The sequence below is a fragment of the Rattus norvegicus genome, chromosome 14 (genome assembly GCF_036323735.1).
Source record: "Rattus norvegicus strain BN/NHsdMcwi chromosome 14, GRCr8, whole genome shotgun sequence".
NCBI lineage: Eukaryota > Metazoa > Chordata > Mammalia > Rodentia > Muridae > Rattus > Rattus norvegicus.
This window is the reverse complement of record NC_086032.1, coordinates 100,148,459-100,165,757: the sequence shown is the minus strand read 5'-3', so window position 1 is coordinate 100,165,757 and position 17,299 is coordinate 100,148,459. Positions and strand designations below refer to the sequence as shown.

At 43.6% G+C, this 17,299-nt stretch overlaps 1 protein-coding gene across 17 annotated transcripts in view; it reads right to left on the bottom strand.

Annotated features, from left to right (window-relative positions):
* The window catches only part of Wdpcp (WD repeat containing planar cell polarity effector), a 330,930-nt gene that overhangs the window by 12,635 nt on the left and 300,996 nt on the right, over positions 1-17,299 (bottom strand). The window contains exon 18 of one of the 17 annotated variants that reach the window (XM_063273245.1): positions 3,135-3,207. The exons of the other annotated variants lie outside the window; for them this stretch is intronic. Coding sequence (XP_063129315.1) covers positions 3,177-3,207 — 31 coding nt within the window. The 3' untranslated portion in view covers positions 3,135-3,176. The remainder of the gene's footprint in view (positions 1-3,134; positions 3,208-17,299) is intronic. 17 annotated transcript variants of the gene reach the window in all.

Here is a 17,299-nt window from a genome sequence, read left to right as displayed (position 1 = left end):
ATTATTTTTGCTATGGTAAAACACCATGACATAAATCAACTTAGGGAGGAAAGGGTTTATTTTGCTTATACTTACAAATCGGAGTCCATCATCTAAAGGAGTCAGGGAAGGAACATGAAGACAGAATCTGATAGAGGCCCTGGAAGTTGCTGCTTACTGACTTGCCCTTTCTTATAGTTCCAGGACCATGGGACAAGGGATGGCATTGACACAGTAAGTTGGGCTCTCCAAATTGATCATCAGTTAAAAACAAGCTTTGTCCACAAGTCAATCAGGTGGGGGTACCTTCTCAACTGAGCTTCTCTCCTCCCAAAACTGACTGAGCTTCTCTCCTTCCAAATGACTCTGGCCTGTGTCAACTGACATAAAAACTGGTTTGCTTTCATTTTTTTTTTTTTTGGTTATGTCTTTTCTAGGTTTTTGTATTAGATTAATGCTGGCTTCATACATGGAGTTTAGAAGAGTTCCTTCTGTTTAAATTTCTTTAATAATTTGAGAGACACCGATTGCTTTTCTCTGAAAGTCTGGTGAATTCTGATGTGAATGTCTACAGGCATGGACTATTTTAATTATGAGGCTTCTTATTACTGCTGTAGTCTCTTCAGTCGTCCTGGCTCCCATTAGGGCATTAGTCTCTTTTTGGTTTAACTTTGGTGGTTAGAATGAATCTAGAAATCATTCCATTTCTTTTGCATTTGACAACTTAATGGAGTACAGGCTTTAGAGGATTCTTTATAATTTCCTGAATTTCTTTGGTATCTGTTGTAGTGGTTCTTATTTATCTATAATCCTATTAATTTGGATAGTTTCTCCCTTTTGATTAGTTGAGCTAAGGACTGTCATTCTTATTTGTTTTCTCAAAGAACTAGCTCTTATACTTGTTGGGGATTTGAGTTGTTTTCTTTGTTTGTGTTCCATCAATTTCTCCTCTTATTTTTAGTATCTTCTGCTGTTTACTGGGTTTGGATTTGGTTTGTTTTTGTTTCTCCAAATTCTCGAGTTGTATTAACAAAAATCTATTTGTGTTCATTTCTGTTATTTAGTGGAGGCACTTAAAGTTATACGTTTCCCACACAGAGCTTCTCTTAATATGTCACAGTTCTTGTTGTGTTGCATTTAAATCTTTTATTTCCAGGATTTAAAAAAAAAATCTTGATTTCTCTTCTCATCCATTCAGTAATGAGTTGTTCAACCTCTACAAATTTGTGTGTTTACTAGAGGTGTCTGATGTTGATTTTAAGCTGTACTGTATTATGGTCAAATTAGATCCACAAAGCTCTCTGTGTTTTCTCTTAAGATTTGCTTTGTGTCTCAGGATGTGGCCCATTTTAGAGAAGGTTCCAGGTTTCTTGAGCTGAAGTGTTTTGTGGAGTATTCTGTAGATATCTGTAATTCTTTCTGATATTTCTGTTTGGTGTTTTTTCCTAGATGGTCTACTGGAGGAAATGGTATATGGACGTCATCTACCGTCATTGGAGTGGTGCCAGTCTGTGACTTGGATGCCAGTTGTACCCTTCATTTCGATGGGGTATCCTTTATCTCTTTATTTTTTGTTTGGAGGTTATTTTGTCAGATATTAGGACAGCAATGTCTGTCTGCTTTCATCTGATTGGAGTATTTTATGTTTCCATTCACTTTACTATGACATCTATTTTAAAGCTACAGTGAGTTTCTCGTCAACAACAGAAAGGTGGATTTTATTTCTTAATCTATTGTGCTAGCCCGTGCCTTTTGATGGGAGAGTTGAAACCATTGATATATACAATAATTACTGAGCAGTGCGTGTTGACTGTTGACACTTTGTTGTTGTTGGTTCTGCTGTTTGTATTCCAGTAATTATAGACTGTTTGTTTTCTTTCTAGAGTTCTCGGTTATGCTTATCTCTGCACTTCAGCCTAAAGTATTGCTTTCAGTATTGTCTGTAGGGCTGGTTTGGTGGAAAGGTATGTTTTTGGCCTATTTGCATCATATAAAGTTTTCCTCCATCAACTATGGCAGACTTTTGCAAGTACAGTAGTCTAGGTGTGGTCTTTTATAACTTGTAGTGCTTTGCTCCCCATTCTTGTGGCTTTCCAGTGAGAAATCAGGTATTACTCTGATGTGTTTTCCTTTATGTATAACTTGTACTTTTGTCTCTTGCAGCTTTTAATACTCTCTCTTTGCTTTGTATTTTTAGTATTATACTTGAGGAGTTACTCTCCAGTTTTGTTTTTATTTAGGGTTCTGTGTGCTTCTTTTATCTGTAGGGTTGTGTCTAGCCTTAGTTTGCAGAAGTTTTCTTCTATAATTTTATTGAAGATCTCACCCATGTGTTTGACCTGGGATTCTTCTTGAATATCTATACAAATAATTCATCTTTTCATGCTGTCCCCTATTGTAGTCCATAGCCCTGGGTTAATTTCCTGGTATGACATTATTAGAACAGGCCTAAAATAGGCTAATACAGTATTTGCTTAGTAGTTCATTTGTTTTGCATTGTTTTTATTATCAAAATGAGTGGGATTATGAGTTTTTTGGTTGTGTTATTATTCCTCTGGGATAACTGTTTGCCAACCAGAGGATATGCTGATGTGGGAGAAAAGTTTTTGTCTCTGAGTATTTAGAAAAAGTGATTAGTACCTAGACACCTTCCAGAATTTTAAGGATCAGACATGACAGAGGAAGACCATCTGAAGACTAGATTCCAGAGAACTGATGATACCAACAGTTTATTTTGAGATTTATATATTACAGAATGTACAGCTTTGGTGAGTCTTATCATCAGACAAGCTGAACTGACCTGCTTGAACTCCTGATCTCAGGGACTTTCAGAAGATCCAGTCAGGACCGAGACATCAGAGACTATAACAATCATTGGTGTGGCCTTCTCAAGGCCAAACAACTCCCCCATTCCCCCCACCCCCCTTCAACAATATCTCAATGCCCAGTTCAGCTGGAAGTAACTATGAAGAGTCTCGCCCTGGTTCCCTGGACTTGGGGGTCTGGAGGTGGTTATTCTAAGTTGTCTTTCTGGGGAATTTAGAAATGGTCATGATTTGAACAGGAAGGAAATACCTAGAATTGATTGTGTAGCCATAATCTCATTTGGTAGAGATCTTTACAATAGTTATTAAGTTGAAGTAATAATTTCTTACTTTGGTAATGTAGAACTAGAGTTTCATAAAGGTTGCTCATTGTCAGAGTCCAGATGTGCAGGGCGGGACGTGCCTGAGGGAGAGCCAGAGATAGGACTTGCCAAACCAGCTATCAGCCCCAAGGACACTGACCATCCGTAGCTACCCCCTCCCCTTCCTTCACCCCCCTGAGTGAGATGAGTCACCCTACCTGCCTGCCGAGCTGCTGGAGAGCACGTACTCCTTGCTGATGTAATTTCGCGCCGAAAGTAACTGTGCACCATTTGAATTGACCAATCATGTGCAACCTCGCGAATGCCCCTAACCTCCCCTATATAAACCCCCGAGTCTGGAGGCTCGGGGTCGATTCCTCTGTCTCCTGTGTGAGATACGTGTCGACCCGGGATCCCGCTAAGACCTGGGATCTCGTTAATAAAGCTACCTCTTGCTGTTACATCAAGAATGGCTCCTCGTGATTCCTGGGGGCACCCCACCCTGCGATCGGAGCGAGAGACGCGGCTCCCCGTTTTGGGGTACGCTCTTTCATTTGGGGGCTCGTCCGGGATCAGAGCGTGACCCCCTGGAACCCCGAATGCCACTTGGAGGTACGTTGGTGTGAGTGTTGAAAGCGGCCGCTGTGTATGTGTATGTATGTGTGTGTGTGTACGTTGTGCTTCTCGTACTGTGTATTGTGACATGGTCTAAGGTTTAAGTTGGGTGTGCTCGGGTGGAAGGGCTTCCCACCACGAATTTGAGTGCACCCCGTTTTCGAGTACATCTGGGCAGATGGGTTTCCTGCCCTGTATTTGAGTGTACTTGAGCGGAAGGGTTTCCCGCTCCGGACAGGCGCCTGTGAGTAGAAGGGTTTCCTACTCCGAATAGTCTTTTTCTTTCTTTTTTTCCTTTTTAGAAAGCGCACCGGGAGACGCCCCAATCTCGCAGGTTCTGGGACTCGTGAGAGACGTTCCACGAGCCGAATTTTGTCGGGAGGACCCGGCAACGGACAGTCAAAAAGATCTGACTGTGACTTGACTTCGGAGGTTGCGTTCGGCTGCCTATTTGAGTATAGGCATGGACAAGTGTGCTTAGATGTGTTAGTGTCTGTTGTCTGTATTCTATTCCTGTGTTTGGTATCCCAGAAGCAGCTAAGGTTAAGCTGAAGTTTGGGCCAGGTACTGAAGGTACCAGGCATCTGTGGAAATTGGTTATAGGATGCTTTGTCTTGGTCTTGTTTGTCTGGATTGTTTTCTGTGGTATTGTAAAATAGTGTTTTATCTGTGCTTGTGCTCGCAGCCAGCTGTGATAAGCTGGGGAAGAGTTAAATTTTGCCTGGGAGTAAGGAATCTTAAAGGCGGAGTTTCAGCCGGTTTGACACTTAGTGCATAGCTGCCTAAAAGATCAGAAATGCTGTCAACAGGCTATAAAAAAAAAAAAAAGGGACAGGCTGTGTTAGAAATGCTACAGGAAGAATGATCAATGATCTAAAAAGGCTGAGAGCTAGGTGGGGCTATAAGGAATTCCTGACTTTTGCTCACAGTAGGAGAGAGCTCATTTAGAGAAGTTCTTTAAGGAAGCCTGCCTTATCTGCAGGCCTTATTCCAAGAGAGGAGTCAGTCTCCAGCACTAAATTACTTTTCTCGCTGGTCATCATTAACATGGAGAGTGCCTTTGGTCCTATCCCCACAGCAGCCAGTTCCTGCCCCTATGGTTAAAATGCCCCAGGTAGGGGGACAAAAAAAGAGCCCCTAAAATAGTTTCAAAGAATATTCAACAAGCTGTAAAGAACTTTGTTTTGTTTTGCCAGTCAAGATTTAGAAATCAGGCTTTGGCAGTGGCCAAGGTCAGGATTAATGTTTTCTTTTCCATGGGCCTTTAAACCCAGTGAGACAGTTTGGTAAAGGGCTACTACTGAGGTCCTGATAGCCCCAGGTGATCTGGTTATGATTCTTTTGTCAGCCACCTGGCATCTAGCAACCAGGTTCTAACCATTTCTCCATCCTTTTGTTATTAGTTGTTACTAAAAGCCTAGTGTCATTTGGAGGCTGGTTCTCTTGAGAGGCAAAGCAATGGAGCTGACACTGAAGAGAGATAAATGCTGTTTGCCCTCTTCGGTAGACCTTTATTCTCAAGATTCTCTTGTTTTCTCACCATCCCATTTGAGATGCTTGTTAGTAACTGTTACAGGTCTTCTTTACCACCGAGGAGAAGACGGAATCCTACTGGAGACCAGAAAAAAAAATGTTCCAGACACGGATAGAAGGCCCTCACTTCTGCCTGCTCTCTTCAGACGCCTGAAGGTAGGGAGTGCCAGGTCTGCCGCCAGGCTCCAAGGGTGGGTCTCTGAGGGGCTGGAAAATGCCCCACCAATCTGGCTAAGATAAGGAAAGGATATGAAGAGAAAGTTACAGAAACTTGAAGGGTTAAGCTAAGTCACTGAGAGAGTTATTGTAAGTTGCAGAGAAAATAAGTTGATGCGTGGTTCAGGGTCTGTGCAGAAAAGTGGACAGCACCTAATAGCTGTAGAAGAAGATGCAGAGAGACTGAAAAAAAAAAGAAAGAAAGAAATAGGTAAAAAGAGCAGGAAGCTAGGGAAGAAAAGAGACAAAAAGAAGAGGAAATTAGAGAGCTAAAGAGAGATAAAAGACAAGAGAGGAACATATACTGGCCACAGTAGTTAGGGAACCTAGGAAGATAGTACCTGGCAACAGAAGAGAATTCCTGGCTAAAGATCAGTGTGCCTAATACGAAGAAAAAGGACATTGGGTCAGGGACTGCCCCAGAAAGAACAAGAGGGGACACTGGAGAGCCTCTTGGTGCTGGCTATGCACAGAGATAGAAGGGAAGCCCGCCCAGTTGTTTTGTGGAGACAGGGACCCAATGCTCTGTGCTCCTATGCCCCCCAGTGGGCCAATATCCAAAGACCTTGAGCGCAAGGGGCTACTGGCAACGAACAATATTTATGGACTGCCCGAAGAACAGTGGACCTTGGCGTGGGCCGGGTAACCCACCCACTAGTTCATAGTCATCCCTGACTGCCCCTATCCCTTGCTCATGAGAAAATTGCTCTCCAAAATGGCTTGCGTGGGCTGAAATGGCTGGGTGAGGCCATATGTATGCATATCTACAGACTGTGTATGTGGAGCTTAAGACCTGTCTCAGTGCACCAGTACCTGATGCTGGGAGATGTGTGACTTTGTCCTGATCTGCCTGGAACACATCACTCCTGCCAGCCGGGCACTAACAATTATCACCCAATCCAGGACTTAAACTGTGATAGAGTGGCTGATGTTCTGCCTTTGAATAGAGTGTCCCAAAAGATGGGACCACTGGTCAGCTGCCATGGACTAGATTCTCCACCGGTTGGGGACAATCTGGTCACTTTGCTGCCCAATCCGGACCTGGAGCCACCACAGCACGAGTGTCAAGTACTGGCAGAAGCCCATGGGTGGAGGAAAGACCTCTGCGACTGGCTGATTGACCCCTGCTGAAAGCCGAGGACCTTGTCCACAGACGGGAACAGTTCTCTTCATGAATGAAGGTCAGAGACAAGTGGGTGCTGCCATGGTGGACAACACAATGTCATCTGGGATGGCTCAACCCCCCAGTACATCAGCGCTGCAGATGCCTTTGCCGTCTCTTGGATGCCCTGGTGAAGCCAACAACTGTGAGTACTATTCATTGCTCAGGATATCAGGAGGGAAGAGATTCAGTGGCATGGGGCAATAACGAAGCAGATCAAGTGGCTCGAAAAATGGTTATGCAGGAGCCCATCCTGGTTGTAGGCCTGCAAGAGACAGCCACTGAGAACTAGGATCGGACTAAGGGATGGCCTCACTTAGAAAAGGCCCAAATTGCTTAAAAGATAAAGGACAATGGCACACTTGAGGGGAAAGCTATACTTCCCAGAGAACAAAGAAAAGACTCACTTTGCCAAATACAGAAATGGACTCATTTAGGAGATAAGAAGTTTGTCCAAGTAGTTAAGGTGTATGTAACAGACTTTAAGATTTTAGCCAGAGAGACGGTAGAAAGTATAAGGTATGTCAATAAGTGAATGCTTAGCAAGCAAACAGGGCAAAGAGACCTAGAGAGTTTAGTGAAAAGTCGAAGTGAACTTCACTGAGATAAAACCAGAAAAATATAATCACAAGTATCTCCTAGTGCTTGTAGATACTTTTTCAGGAATAGATAGAAGCTTTCCTCACCAAATGAGAGACGGCCTCTGCGATCATCAAGAAGATACTGGAAGAAATCTTCCCCCGATTTGGAATGCCCAAGGTAATCTGGTCAGACAAAGGCCCTACTTTCGTTGCCAAGGTAAGCCAGGGTGTGGCCAAGTATTTAGAGGTCAATTGGAAATTACATTGTATCTACAGACCTCAAAGTTCAGGACAGGTAGAGTAAATAAATAAAATTTTAAAAGAGACCCTGACCAAATTAAATTAACAATGGAGACTGGCGCAGACTAGGTGACACTCCTTCCCTCTTGCTCTCTTCAGAGCAAGAAATACCCCTTCCAGATTCAGCCTTATCCCCTTTGAGATCTTATATGGGGCCTCAGCCCCCCTGACTGTATTAGATGATGTTACTGAACCAACATGTCATAGTGCCATAGTAATAATGATTTGTGTGCCAGGGTAAAAGACCTACAGGTGATACAGAAAGAAATCTGCTCACAGCTGATAGCAGCCTATGCCCTGGGGACCCCTGAGACATCCCATCAGTTCCAGGTTGCAGCTACACTGAGCCCAGACACTCGAGCCTCGCTGGAAAGGACCGTACCTGGTGCTGCTGACCACCCTGACAGCTGTCAATTCTCAGCCCTCACCAGCCGTGTACTAGCTGTTGGGGCTGAGAGCTGGGACCTAGAGGGAGATTCAGTCATGTTTGTCCTGGGTTCTATCAAGATAGGTGTGGGATAGGCTTGATCTCCATTACAAATGATGTAACATTGCATATGTTAGTACTCTTAACACTTCTTGGGACTGTGCCTCAGGGATCACAGTCTGTATAAGCTTAGAAGTTCTAAAAGCTAGTCATGACCTTGGTGGATAGGCTTGGATAGTGTCCAGGTTAGAATCCTCTTGTTAAGACAACAATACCAAGCTGTTATGCTAGATGAAGCTGAGTTCTCCATAAAGTTCTAGGATTAGAACTATTAACAAAAAAAAAAAGAAGTGGGGAATGTAGAACTAGAGTTTCATAAAGGTTACTCATTGTCAGAGCCCGAATGTGCAGAACTAGAGTTTCATAAAGGTTGCTCATTGTCAGAGTCCAGATGTGCAGGGCGGGACGTGCCTGAGGGAGAGCCAGAGATAGGACTTGCCAAACCAGCTATCAGCCCCAAGGACACTGACCATCCGTAGCTACCCCCTCCCCTTCCTTCACCCCCCTGAGTGAGATGAGCCACCCTACCTGCCTGCCGAGCTGCTGGAGAGCACGTACTCCTTGCTGATGTAATTTCGTGCCGAAAGTAACTGTGCACCTTTTGAATTGACCAATCATGTGTAACCTCGAGAATGCCCCTAACCTCCCCTATATAAACCTCGAGTCTGGAGGCTCGGGGTCGATTCCTCTGTCTCCTGTGTGAGATACGTGTCGACCCGGGATCCCGCTAAGACCTGGGATCTCGTTAATAAAGCTACCTCTTGCTGTTACATCAAGAATGGCTCCTCGTGATTCCTGGGGGCAACCCACCCTGCGATCGGAGCGAGAGACGCGGCTCCCCGTTTTGGGGTACGCTCTTTCAGTACAGAATTTATTTTGATGCAGAATCAAGGTTTTCATTGATATAAATTTCTTCTATTGATACAAAAATATTAAAGTAGAAGGCGTAGACCCAGTCCTTCTATAACTGTTATTGTAAACTGTCTTTAGATGATTAAGCAATTATGAGTTAAGGGCCAGATAGCAAATTCTTGGCTCTGAGTTAACTGCAAGGGTACTTGCAAGACATTTTTATTTAGAACCAGTTGAGAGTAGTTAATAGACAACAGTCCAGATTACTTTACATACAGTTTTCAAAAATGTCAGAGATCCACAGAACGTGACATTCAGTGTTATTTAGTCGCTTGTTGAGACGCGTCTGTTCCTAACAGCCCCCCATTTGTGGGTTCAAGGAAGCAGCTCTACTTCCAGGTGAGGTTGTAAACTGTATGGCTACGTGGCCACTGGGCAGACATTGCCTATTTCTCCTACAGACCTGACCTCTTCTTGAAAGGACACAAGTTACAGGTTAGGACAGCTTGGTTCTGCTGAGACAGAATAAGCTAGTCCTTAATACTTCCTGTTTTTCAAGGTCTGTCAGATGATCTGGGCCAGAAGGCTAAAGGCTGACGCTCCACCTTCCTGACACACTGGGGCTGTATGGGTAGGCAGCTGTCTCTACAACTTGTCTCAGCTCTGGAAGCTGTGCTAGGCTTTCAGATAATATTGGTCGTTCTCAGATTTCTGACTGGGTTGAAAGGCTAGTTAGTTACAGTCTCATAGCCCAGGCTATTTAACATTGAGAGAATATATTTGAGAAGATAGTTTTCAGATAGTATACAAGCTAACCAGGATGTAACATATGGATTTATAAACCTTTTTAAAATTAGGATAGATAACAGAGTGTTCTATTTGATTGACAAAAATTATGGACTGGGTGTTAGATGTATTTTGTCCTTTATAAATTACAAAATGGCAATAGTTGTGTTATTTATATCTGAGAAAAAGCCTTTTAATTGGACAAAGAGGGGGAAGGGTTATGGATAGCCTTGGTGCTGTTTGTATTTTGATGCTAATTCTGCTTCCCCAAGAGGGTTGAAGTGAGTCACATACTCAGGTGACTTCCTGTGAACCTTCACCTAAAGAATGAAGATTTCTAGGAACCAATCACTGGGTGAGGGTTGGAGAGGAGAAGAGAAGCAGGAAAACATGACTGGCTTTTGGACAGGGGTGTTTGGAAGACAAAATGTAGCTAGCAAGAGGCCCCCAGTTTAGATGGCAGATTCACCAGGATTTGCCACCAGAGAAGTTATATTTAAAATAGTTTACAAAACTAGGATGCTAGTTGCTGTGCCCAGTGATTGATTTACCTGTTGATTCTAAACCAAGATTGTATGGTGGTGTCCTTCACGTGGTGACTCAACTGAGTTCCAGAGAAAGGTACAGTGGCGGGGCATCCCAGCCAGCCACAGGAATTTGGACGCGTGGGGCTGGCATGGCAACCACCTCCTCAGGAACTTATCATTGCGGGGAGTGACTGTGGAGCTCTGGGTCAGACAGTCTGCCGAGATGAGAACAGGCTGGCTAGCCGGCTCATGCCTTGCCGGCAGCTGGGGCTGCTGACTTAATTATTTCACACAACAGCCCCACATTCCTGCATGTTCTTTTCGAGTCTTTAGATTTTTCATATTCTTTGCATCTGTGGTCTAATCCTCTACTTTATCTTCAGTCCTGACACTGCCTTATTTGTAAGGTTCCCTGAGTGTCCCGGAACTACCGGTATCACTGGGCTTTCAACTCCATCTCAGCTGCTTCTCCTCAGTAAGCTTGTATCTCTTACTGAATCTGGTTTTAAAATGTTGGCTTTTCTTGGTCATTAAATAATTAAAATTCAGCTGTAGACCTCTTCACTCAGACATTTACTATTCTTCATTTTAAGTTAATGGAATCATTTGATTGCATCTCCTTTAAATTTCTTAAATTCTTTGTGTTTGGAGGTCTGTGTTCTGTGTTCTGGGCATCATCTAGGTACTTCTCACAGGAGAAAACATATAGGGTTGATGGGTCTTGGGCATCAAAATAAGCTTACTGTTCTCATGATTGTGTTTTCATGTTGAGGCCTAATCATGTGGACCGCTTTTCTATTTCTGTATTGAATATAAGAATTTAAGTGGCCTCAGACTAGATCAAGGTGGTAAAAAGCTGGTCCAGGGTCAGAGTTCAGTTCCTTAAAAAAAATGAGAATGGGCTCTGAAGAGGGCTTCAGCTTCCTTAGAATTTGGGGGATTTGCCATACGTGGTAGATGTGGGATCCCTGGTGGAGGGGTTGTCAGAGAATCCCATATAGAAGTAGATAGGGTAGGAACAGAAGAGGTAGAACTGGGGCTAACCCAGGTTTGTCTGTTGTGGGGAGGGATTGGTGAGGTGAGCAGCATGGCAGGTCTAGGTGGAGCTTATGGAGACCACAGTGGAGGAGGAAGAGGAGGGCACAGGTAGCCTATCTGGGTCCCCAACCAGTATGGTGGCCTGAGAGGTCCCTGGAAGAAAGCAGGTCTGTGTGTGAGCTTGAGCTTTGACTGTGACTTGTCATATTAGGTCAACTGTAAAATTTGCTAATTTTGACACTAGATTTTTTTTAGGTCTGGGGATGTTTGACTGTGGGTTTCTGGGTTAGTAATATTTCACCTTTATTGTTGATCTGCTATTGCTGACTTTTGTCTCTGGAGCTATGAGAGACTGTTCCATAGCATCCCATTTCCACACCCGTCTTTGTTTTGGTAACGGCAGCTCCAACAGATGTTAGGGTAAGTTCCTTCACCTTATATTTTCTGAAAGAGATTGCCTGTAACTACCACTTTGTTTTGTTTTCCCTGAATGTTAGGCAGAATCCACCAATGATACTGTGTCAGGACATATCTTTTTCAAAAATTTTAATTTGTTGTTAGTTTTATTTTGTTTTCAGACAGATCCTTACTTTACAGCTCCTCCTCAGTCTCCCTGAGTGCTGGGATTTGATCCTCCTGCATCAACCCCGAGTGCTGGGATTTCAGAGAAGCATTCATTAGTCACTTAACTTGATGCAAGTTCTTACCGCCAGAATTTCCTTACTTATATTTGCTTCAAGTTGAATTTTCTTTTGGTTTTGCTTTTCTTCATTGTGAAAACTTAGTTTACTGATAAAGACTTTTTTATATGTTCATTTAATGGAATTTTTTTAGGTTGCAGTATTTTTAAGGCACATCCCTTGTATAGTATGCCTCTGGCTTATGGATTATCTAGAAGTGTAGTTTTAATCCTATAAGGTTTTGGGGGATTTTGGTCTATTTCTCTTACATATCCCCATTTTAATTCTATTATAATTAAATAAACATAATGTATATTTATTTCACTTTGTCTTTGACTTCGGATGTGATCTCTCTTACTGAATGTTTATGTGAATTTAAAAGCAATTCTGTTGGTGGATGGAACAACTTTTTCTTGCTTCTGTAAGGCAAAGGATACCATCAACAGGATAGTAGCTTACAGAATGGGAAAAGATCTTCACTAACCCTACATCTGACAGAGGGCTAATATTCAAAATATAATTAAAAACTCAATTAAAAATGGTGTGTAGAGCTAAATAGAGAATTCTCAACAGAGGAATCTTGAATGGCTGAGAAGCAATTAAAGAAATGCTCAATGTCCTTCAGTCGTCAGGGAAATGCAAATCAAAACAACCTCATAACCCATCAGAATAGGTAAGATCTAAAGCTCAGGCAACAGCAGAGGCTGTCGAGAATGTAGAGAAAGGGGAACATTCCTCCATTGCTGGTGGGATTGCAAACTGGTACAACTACTCTGGAAATCAATCTGGTGGTTCCTCAGAAAACTGGACATAGTTCTACCTGAAGACTCAGCTATACCACTCCTAGGCATATACCCAACAGATGGTCCACCACACCACAAGGACACATGCTCCACTATGTTCATAACAGCCTTATTTGTAATGGCCAGAAACTGGAAAACATCCAGATGCTCTTCAACCAGAGAATGGATACAGGAAATGTGTTTCATTTACACAATGGGATACTATTCAGCTATTAAAAACCAGGACATCATGAATTTTGCAGGCAAATTGATGGAACTAGAAAATATCATCCTGAGTGAGGTAACCCAGACCTAAAAGGACATGCATGGTATGTACTCACTGATAAGTGAATAGTAGCCATTTAGTATAGTGTACCCATGATATACTCCACATATCCAAAGAAGCTAAAAAGAAGGAAGGCCCAAGTGAGGATGCTTGAATCTCACTTAAAAGGGGGAAATGAAATAGACATAGGAGGCAGATGGAGGGAGGGAACTGGATGGGAGAAGGCATGGGGAGGGGAATGGGGGGTGTTTTAGAGTCAGGTATGGGGAGAGACAAGAGAGATTGTCAAAGGGCCAGGAGAATGAGTGAAAATCTCCAGCTGTCAGGGGTGGATGGAGGTGGGGTAATCTTGAGGAAGTGCCAGAGCCTCTAGGGGAGGCTCCCAGAAGTCAATGCAGGTGACCCTAGCTAAGATGCATAGCAGTGAGGACCTGGAACCTGAAGAGGCACCTCCTGTAGCCAGGCAGGACCCAGTGGAGGGATAGGGACACCAACCCACCCACAAAATTTCAACCCAAAATTTGTCCTGTCTACAAAAACTGCAGGGAGTAAGGAGAATGGTCAACCAACAATTGGCCCAAATTTAAACCCATCTGATGGGCAGGCTCCAATCCCTGACATTAATATTACTCTGTTATTTTGTGGACAGGAGTCTAGCATGGCTTCCTCTGAGAAGCTCCACCCAGCAGCTGACTGAAACAGATGCAGACAACCACAGCCAAATGCTGGACAGAGCTCAGGAACTTTTATGGAAGAGTTGGTGGGAGGCCCTGAAGGGCATAGGGACTCCACAGGAAGACCAACAAAGCCAGCTAACCTGGACCCTTTGTGCTCTCTGAGACTGAGTCACAGACCAAGGACACACGTGGTCTGGATCCAGGTCCCCGGCACATATGTAGCAGATGTACAGTTCAGTGTCCATGTAGGTCCCCCAACACCTGGGGCTGGGCCTGACTCAAGCTGTTAGCTGTCTGTAGAGCCCATTCCCTAACTGGGCTCTCAGGGCTCCAGTGGAGAGGATGTCCCTAGTCCTGCAAAGACTTGATTTGACAGGCTTGGGGGATACCTTGGCGGGGGCTCTCAGAAGAGAAGGGGATGAGGGATGGGGAGGGACTATGTGAAGCGGGGACTAGAAAGGGGGTAGTGATCAGGATGTAAAATGATTAAATAAATTAATGGAACCGCATGCGCACGCGCGCGCGCGCGCAAACACACACACACACACACACACACACACACACACACACACACACACACACACACCAGGTAACAGGTAAGGCTGACTCTATATATACACTATAAACACATAAAATACACATGCTCACACATGTGTACCATTTCAGTCTTTTTGCTCAGTTGCTGCACATGGAAAAAAGAAAAACAAAATCACAAACCTTTCTTTAAACTTTTATGCATGTATGTGAACAGAACTCTCTTTGGTTGCTTTGATTCTCTGTAATCTCTCCCAGAACTCTAACTTCCTAAGCTGCAATGCAAATAAAGAAGCTAATTTACCAGTGCTTCTTGAGAGATATGAAAGTCACAGTCACTTCCCTTTCATAATGAACTTTACTGGGTCAGAATAAAATTAAGAAAATGTACCAGGTTGGGCTGGGAGGAAAAACAAAAATATTGCTATTTTGTTCTCCTACTTCCACTGTCTTCCTTACATTTTTCTCTAAAAGTTAATTAACATTCATTATTTGTGTGTGTGTGCCTGTGTGCTTGAGCGTCAGGCCCAGGGATAGATGGGGAAGCAGAGAGAACTCTGTGGACTCAGTTCTCTCCTTCCAGCACGTGGGTCTGAGGAACAGAACTCAGGTTGTCATTTAGTGGCAAGAGTCCTCACCCTCCCCACCATCTCCCTGACCCGGATCCCGAGTATTCTATGCCTCTGCCTCCCAGGGACTGGGTTTATGGTGCCTATCACTGCACAGGTTTTCTCACAATAATTTGTACAGCTTTAGAAACCACTGCCTTAGACTTACTCACAGTCTGTAAATATCCTCTGGTGCAATGAATGATGCCATACTTTCAGTTCTACTTTTTAAAGAGGGGGCTCATGATTATTTTTTGGAAACATGTTTAAAATTGGCTAGCTTTAGTCATAAGCCAAACTTAGGAAAAGATATCTCCAGAGAATTTCTAGTTTATAGGTAGCACCTATAAAACACCTTGTGGGCAGACTGTGAATACAGCTAGGTCTGTCTAATATACTTACAAGCTCAGTTACAGGAAATGCTGAATATATTCTACATTTATTTTGGTTTAAGATGCAAAAATGGACTTTGTAGACGTATACCATATGCTCTCCTTTCATGCCAAGTTAGCAGGAATTAAGACTGACTGAATAAACAAGGTCACCTTAGGCTGAGCCAAATTAGACAACAGAATAATTGTCAGGTTTTCTGTTGGCAGGAATGGTTTGTTTTGAGCCAATCTTCATGAATTATAGGCTGTAATTTTTTTTCCTGTTAAGTCCATTGGCAGACATTCTGTTGACAATTTCTTTGTTTTGTAAACACTGAAAATTTCCCTCAGTTATATTGTTTCCAGGCACACAGCAGATCCTGAGTAAGTAAGTAGTTTTGTTTGTTCCAAATGTAAGGAAACTCACATAGACATGAGTCCATAGAAATCAGGAAGGCCAGCATTGCTGAGGTAAGCAGAGAAGCTGGCCTGACGCAGCTGCAGCTGAGGTGGCACCCCAGCTAAGGGGACTGTCTCCAGTTAGTCCAGGAACCACTGCACACTGCCCCTCTCACCTGCCCTGAACGTTTCCCTTCTGAACTGTCCTGAGCTATGTAACTATGTGTTAGTGGCCAAATCACAATTATGAAAACCCAGTAATTTGAATGACATGCAATCATTATTTTGATCTCAGCCAGATCAGAAAAATAACTATTTGAACACTATTATTAAAAGTATAAAAGTCTCAGGGTCCCAGAGGGGGCTCTAAAGTTCAGAGAACTGGCTGCTCTTCCAGAGGACCAGGGTTTGATTCCTAGCACCCACATGGCAGTTGACCATCTAAAACCTTCTATAACTCTTGTCTCAGTGACCCAATAGTATCTTCTGTCTTCTGCAGGCACTGCAGACACAGTACACAGACATACACGCGGGCATACACAGACATACACTGCAGACATAGTACACGGACATACACGCAGGCATAGTATACAAACATACACTGCAGACATAGTACACAGACATACATGCGGGCATACACAGACATACACTGCAGACATAGTACACAGACATACACGCAGGCATAGTACACAGACATACACTGCAGACATAGTACACAGACATACACTGCAGACATAGTACACAGACATACACAGACATACACTGCAGACATAGTACACAGACATACACTGCAGACAGAGTACACAGACATACACTGCAGACAGAGTACACAGACATATACTGCAGACATAGTACACAGACATACACAGACATACACTACAGACATAGTATACAGACATACACTGCAGACATAGTACAGAGACATACCTGCAGGCAAACATCTGAATAAATACAGAAATAGCTGTTTGGCACACACCTTTACTCCTTGAGGCTGGATCTGAGTCTGAGCCCCAGTTTGGCCTTCTTGGTTGAGTTCAGGGGAAGCCAGGGCTACATAAGATACCCTGTCTCAAAAACAAAGTATAAGAGCCTCACAAAGTGCTGTCAATTCACATAGCGGCTAATTGGAAACAACAAACTGCTTTCATCTGGAAGCTTCTCCCTGTGGCATGGCTGATGCTTACTGGACAGTATCATCCTAGAGAGCCTGTTGTGAGGCTAGTTTAAACTGCCAACGTGGCACAGGGGCTGTCTCAAATGATAAATTACAGATCTGTGGGGGACTGTCTGATTGCATTGACTGATGTGGGTGGTGCCATTCCCAGAGTTTAAGGCCAGAACTCTGTGTAGAGATGATGAGCTAGTCAGCAAGCATCCAGGCTCTCTCTGCCTTTGACTGGATGCCAGTGAGTAGGCGCTTCAAGCTCTTGCCTTGACTTCTCCACAATGATGGACTGTGATCGGGTACTATAAACCAAAGAAACCCTTCCCCCCTCCCTCCCTCCCTCTCTCCCTTCCCCCTCCCTCCCTTCCTTCCTCCCTTCCTACCAACTTTTTATTGATTCTTTGTGATTTCACATCATGCACCCCAATCCCACTCATCTCCATGTCCCTTAGTACCTGCCTTCTGCCCTTGCAACCTTAGCAAAAGCAAATTGGATCAAAACAAAAGCAAATAGAGTACAGGAAACGCTGCATCATGGAAGCTGCAGTGTGTCCCACAGTATGCCCTTTGGCTCTTTACTTGCAAATGTTCACT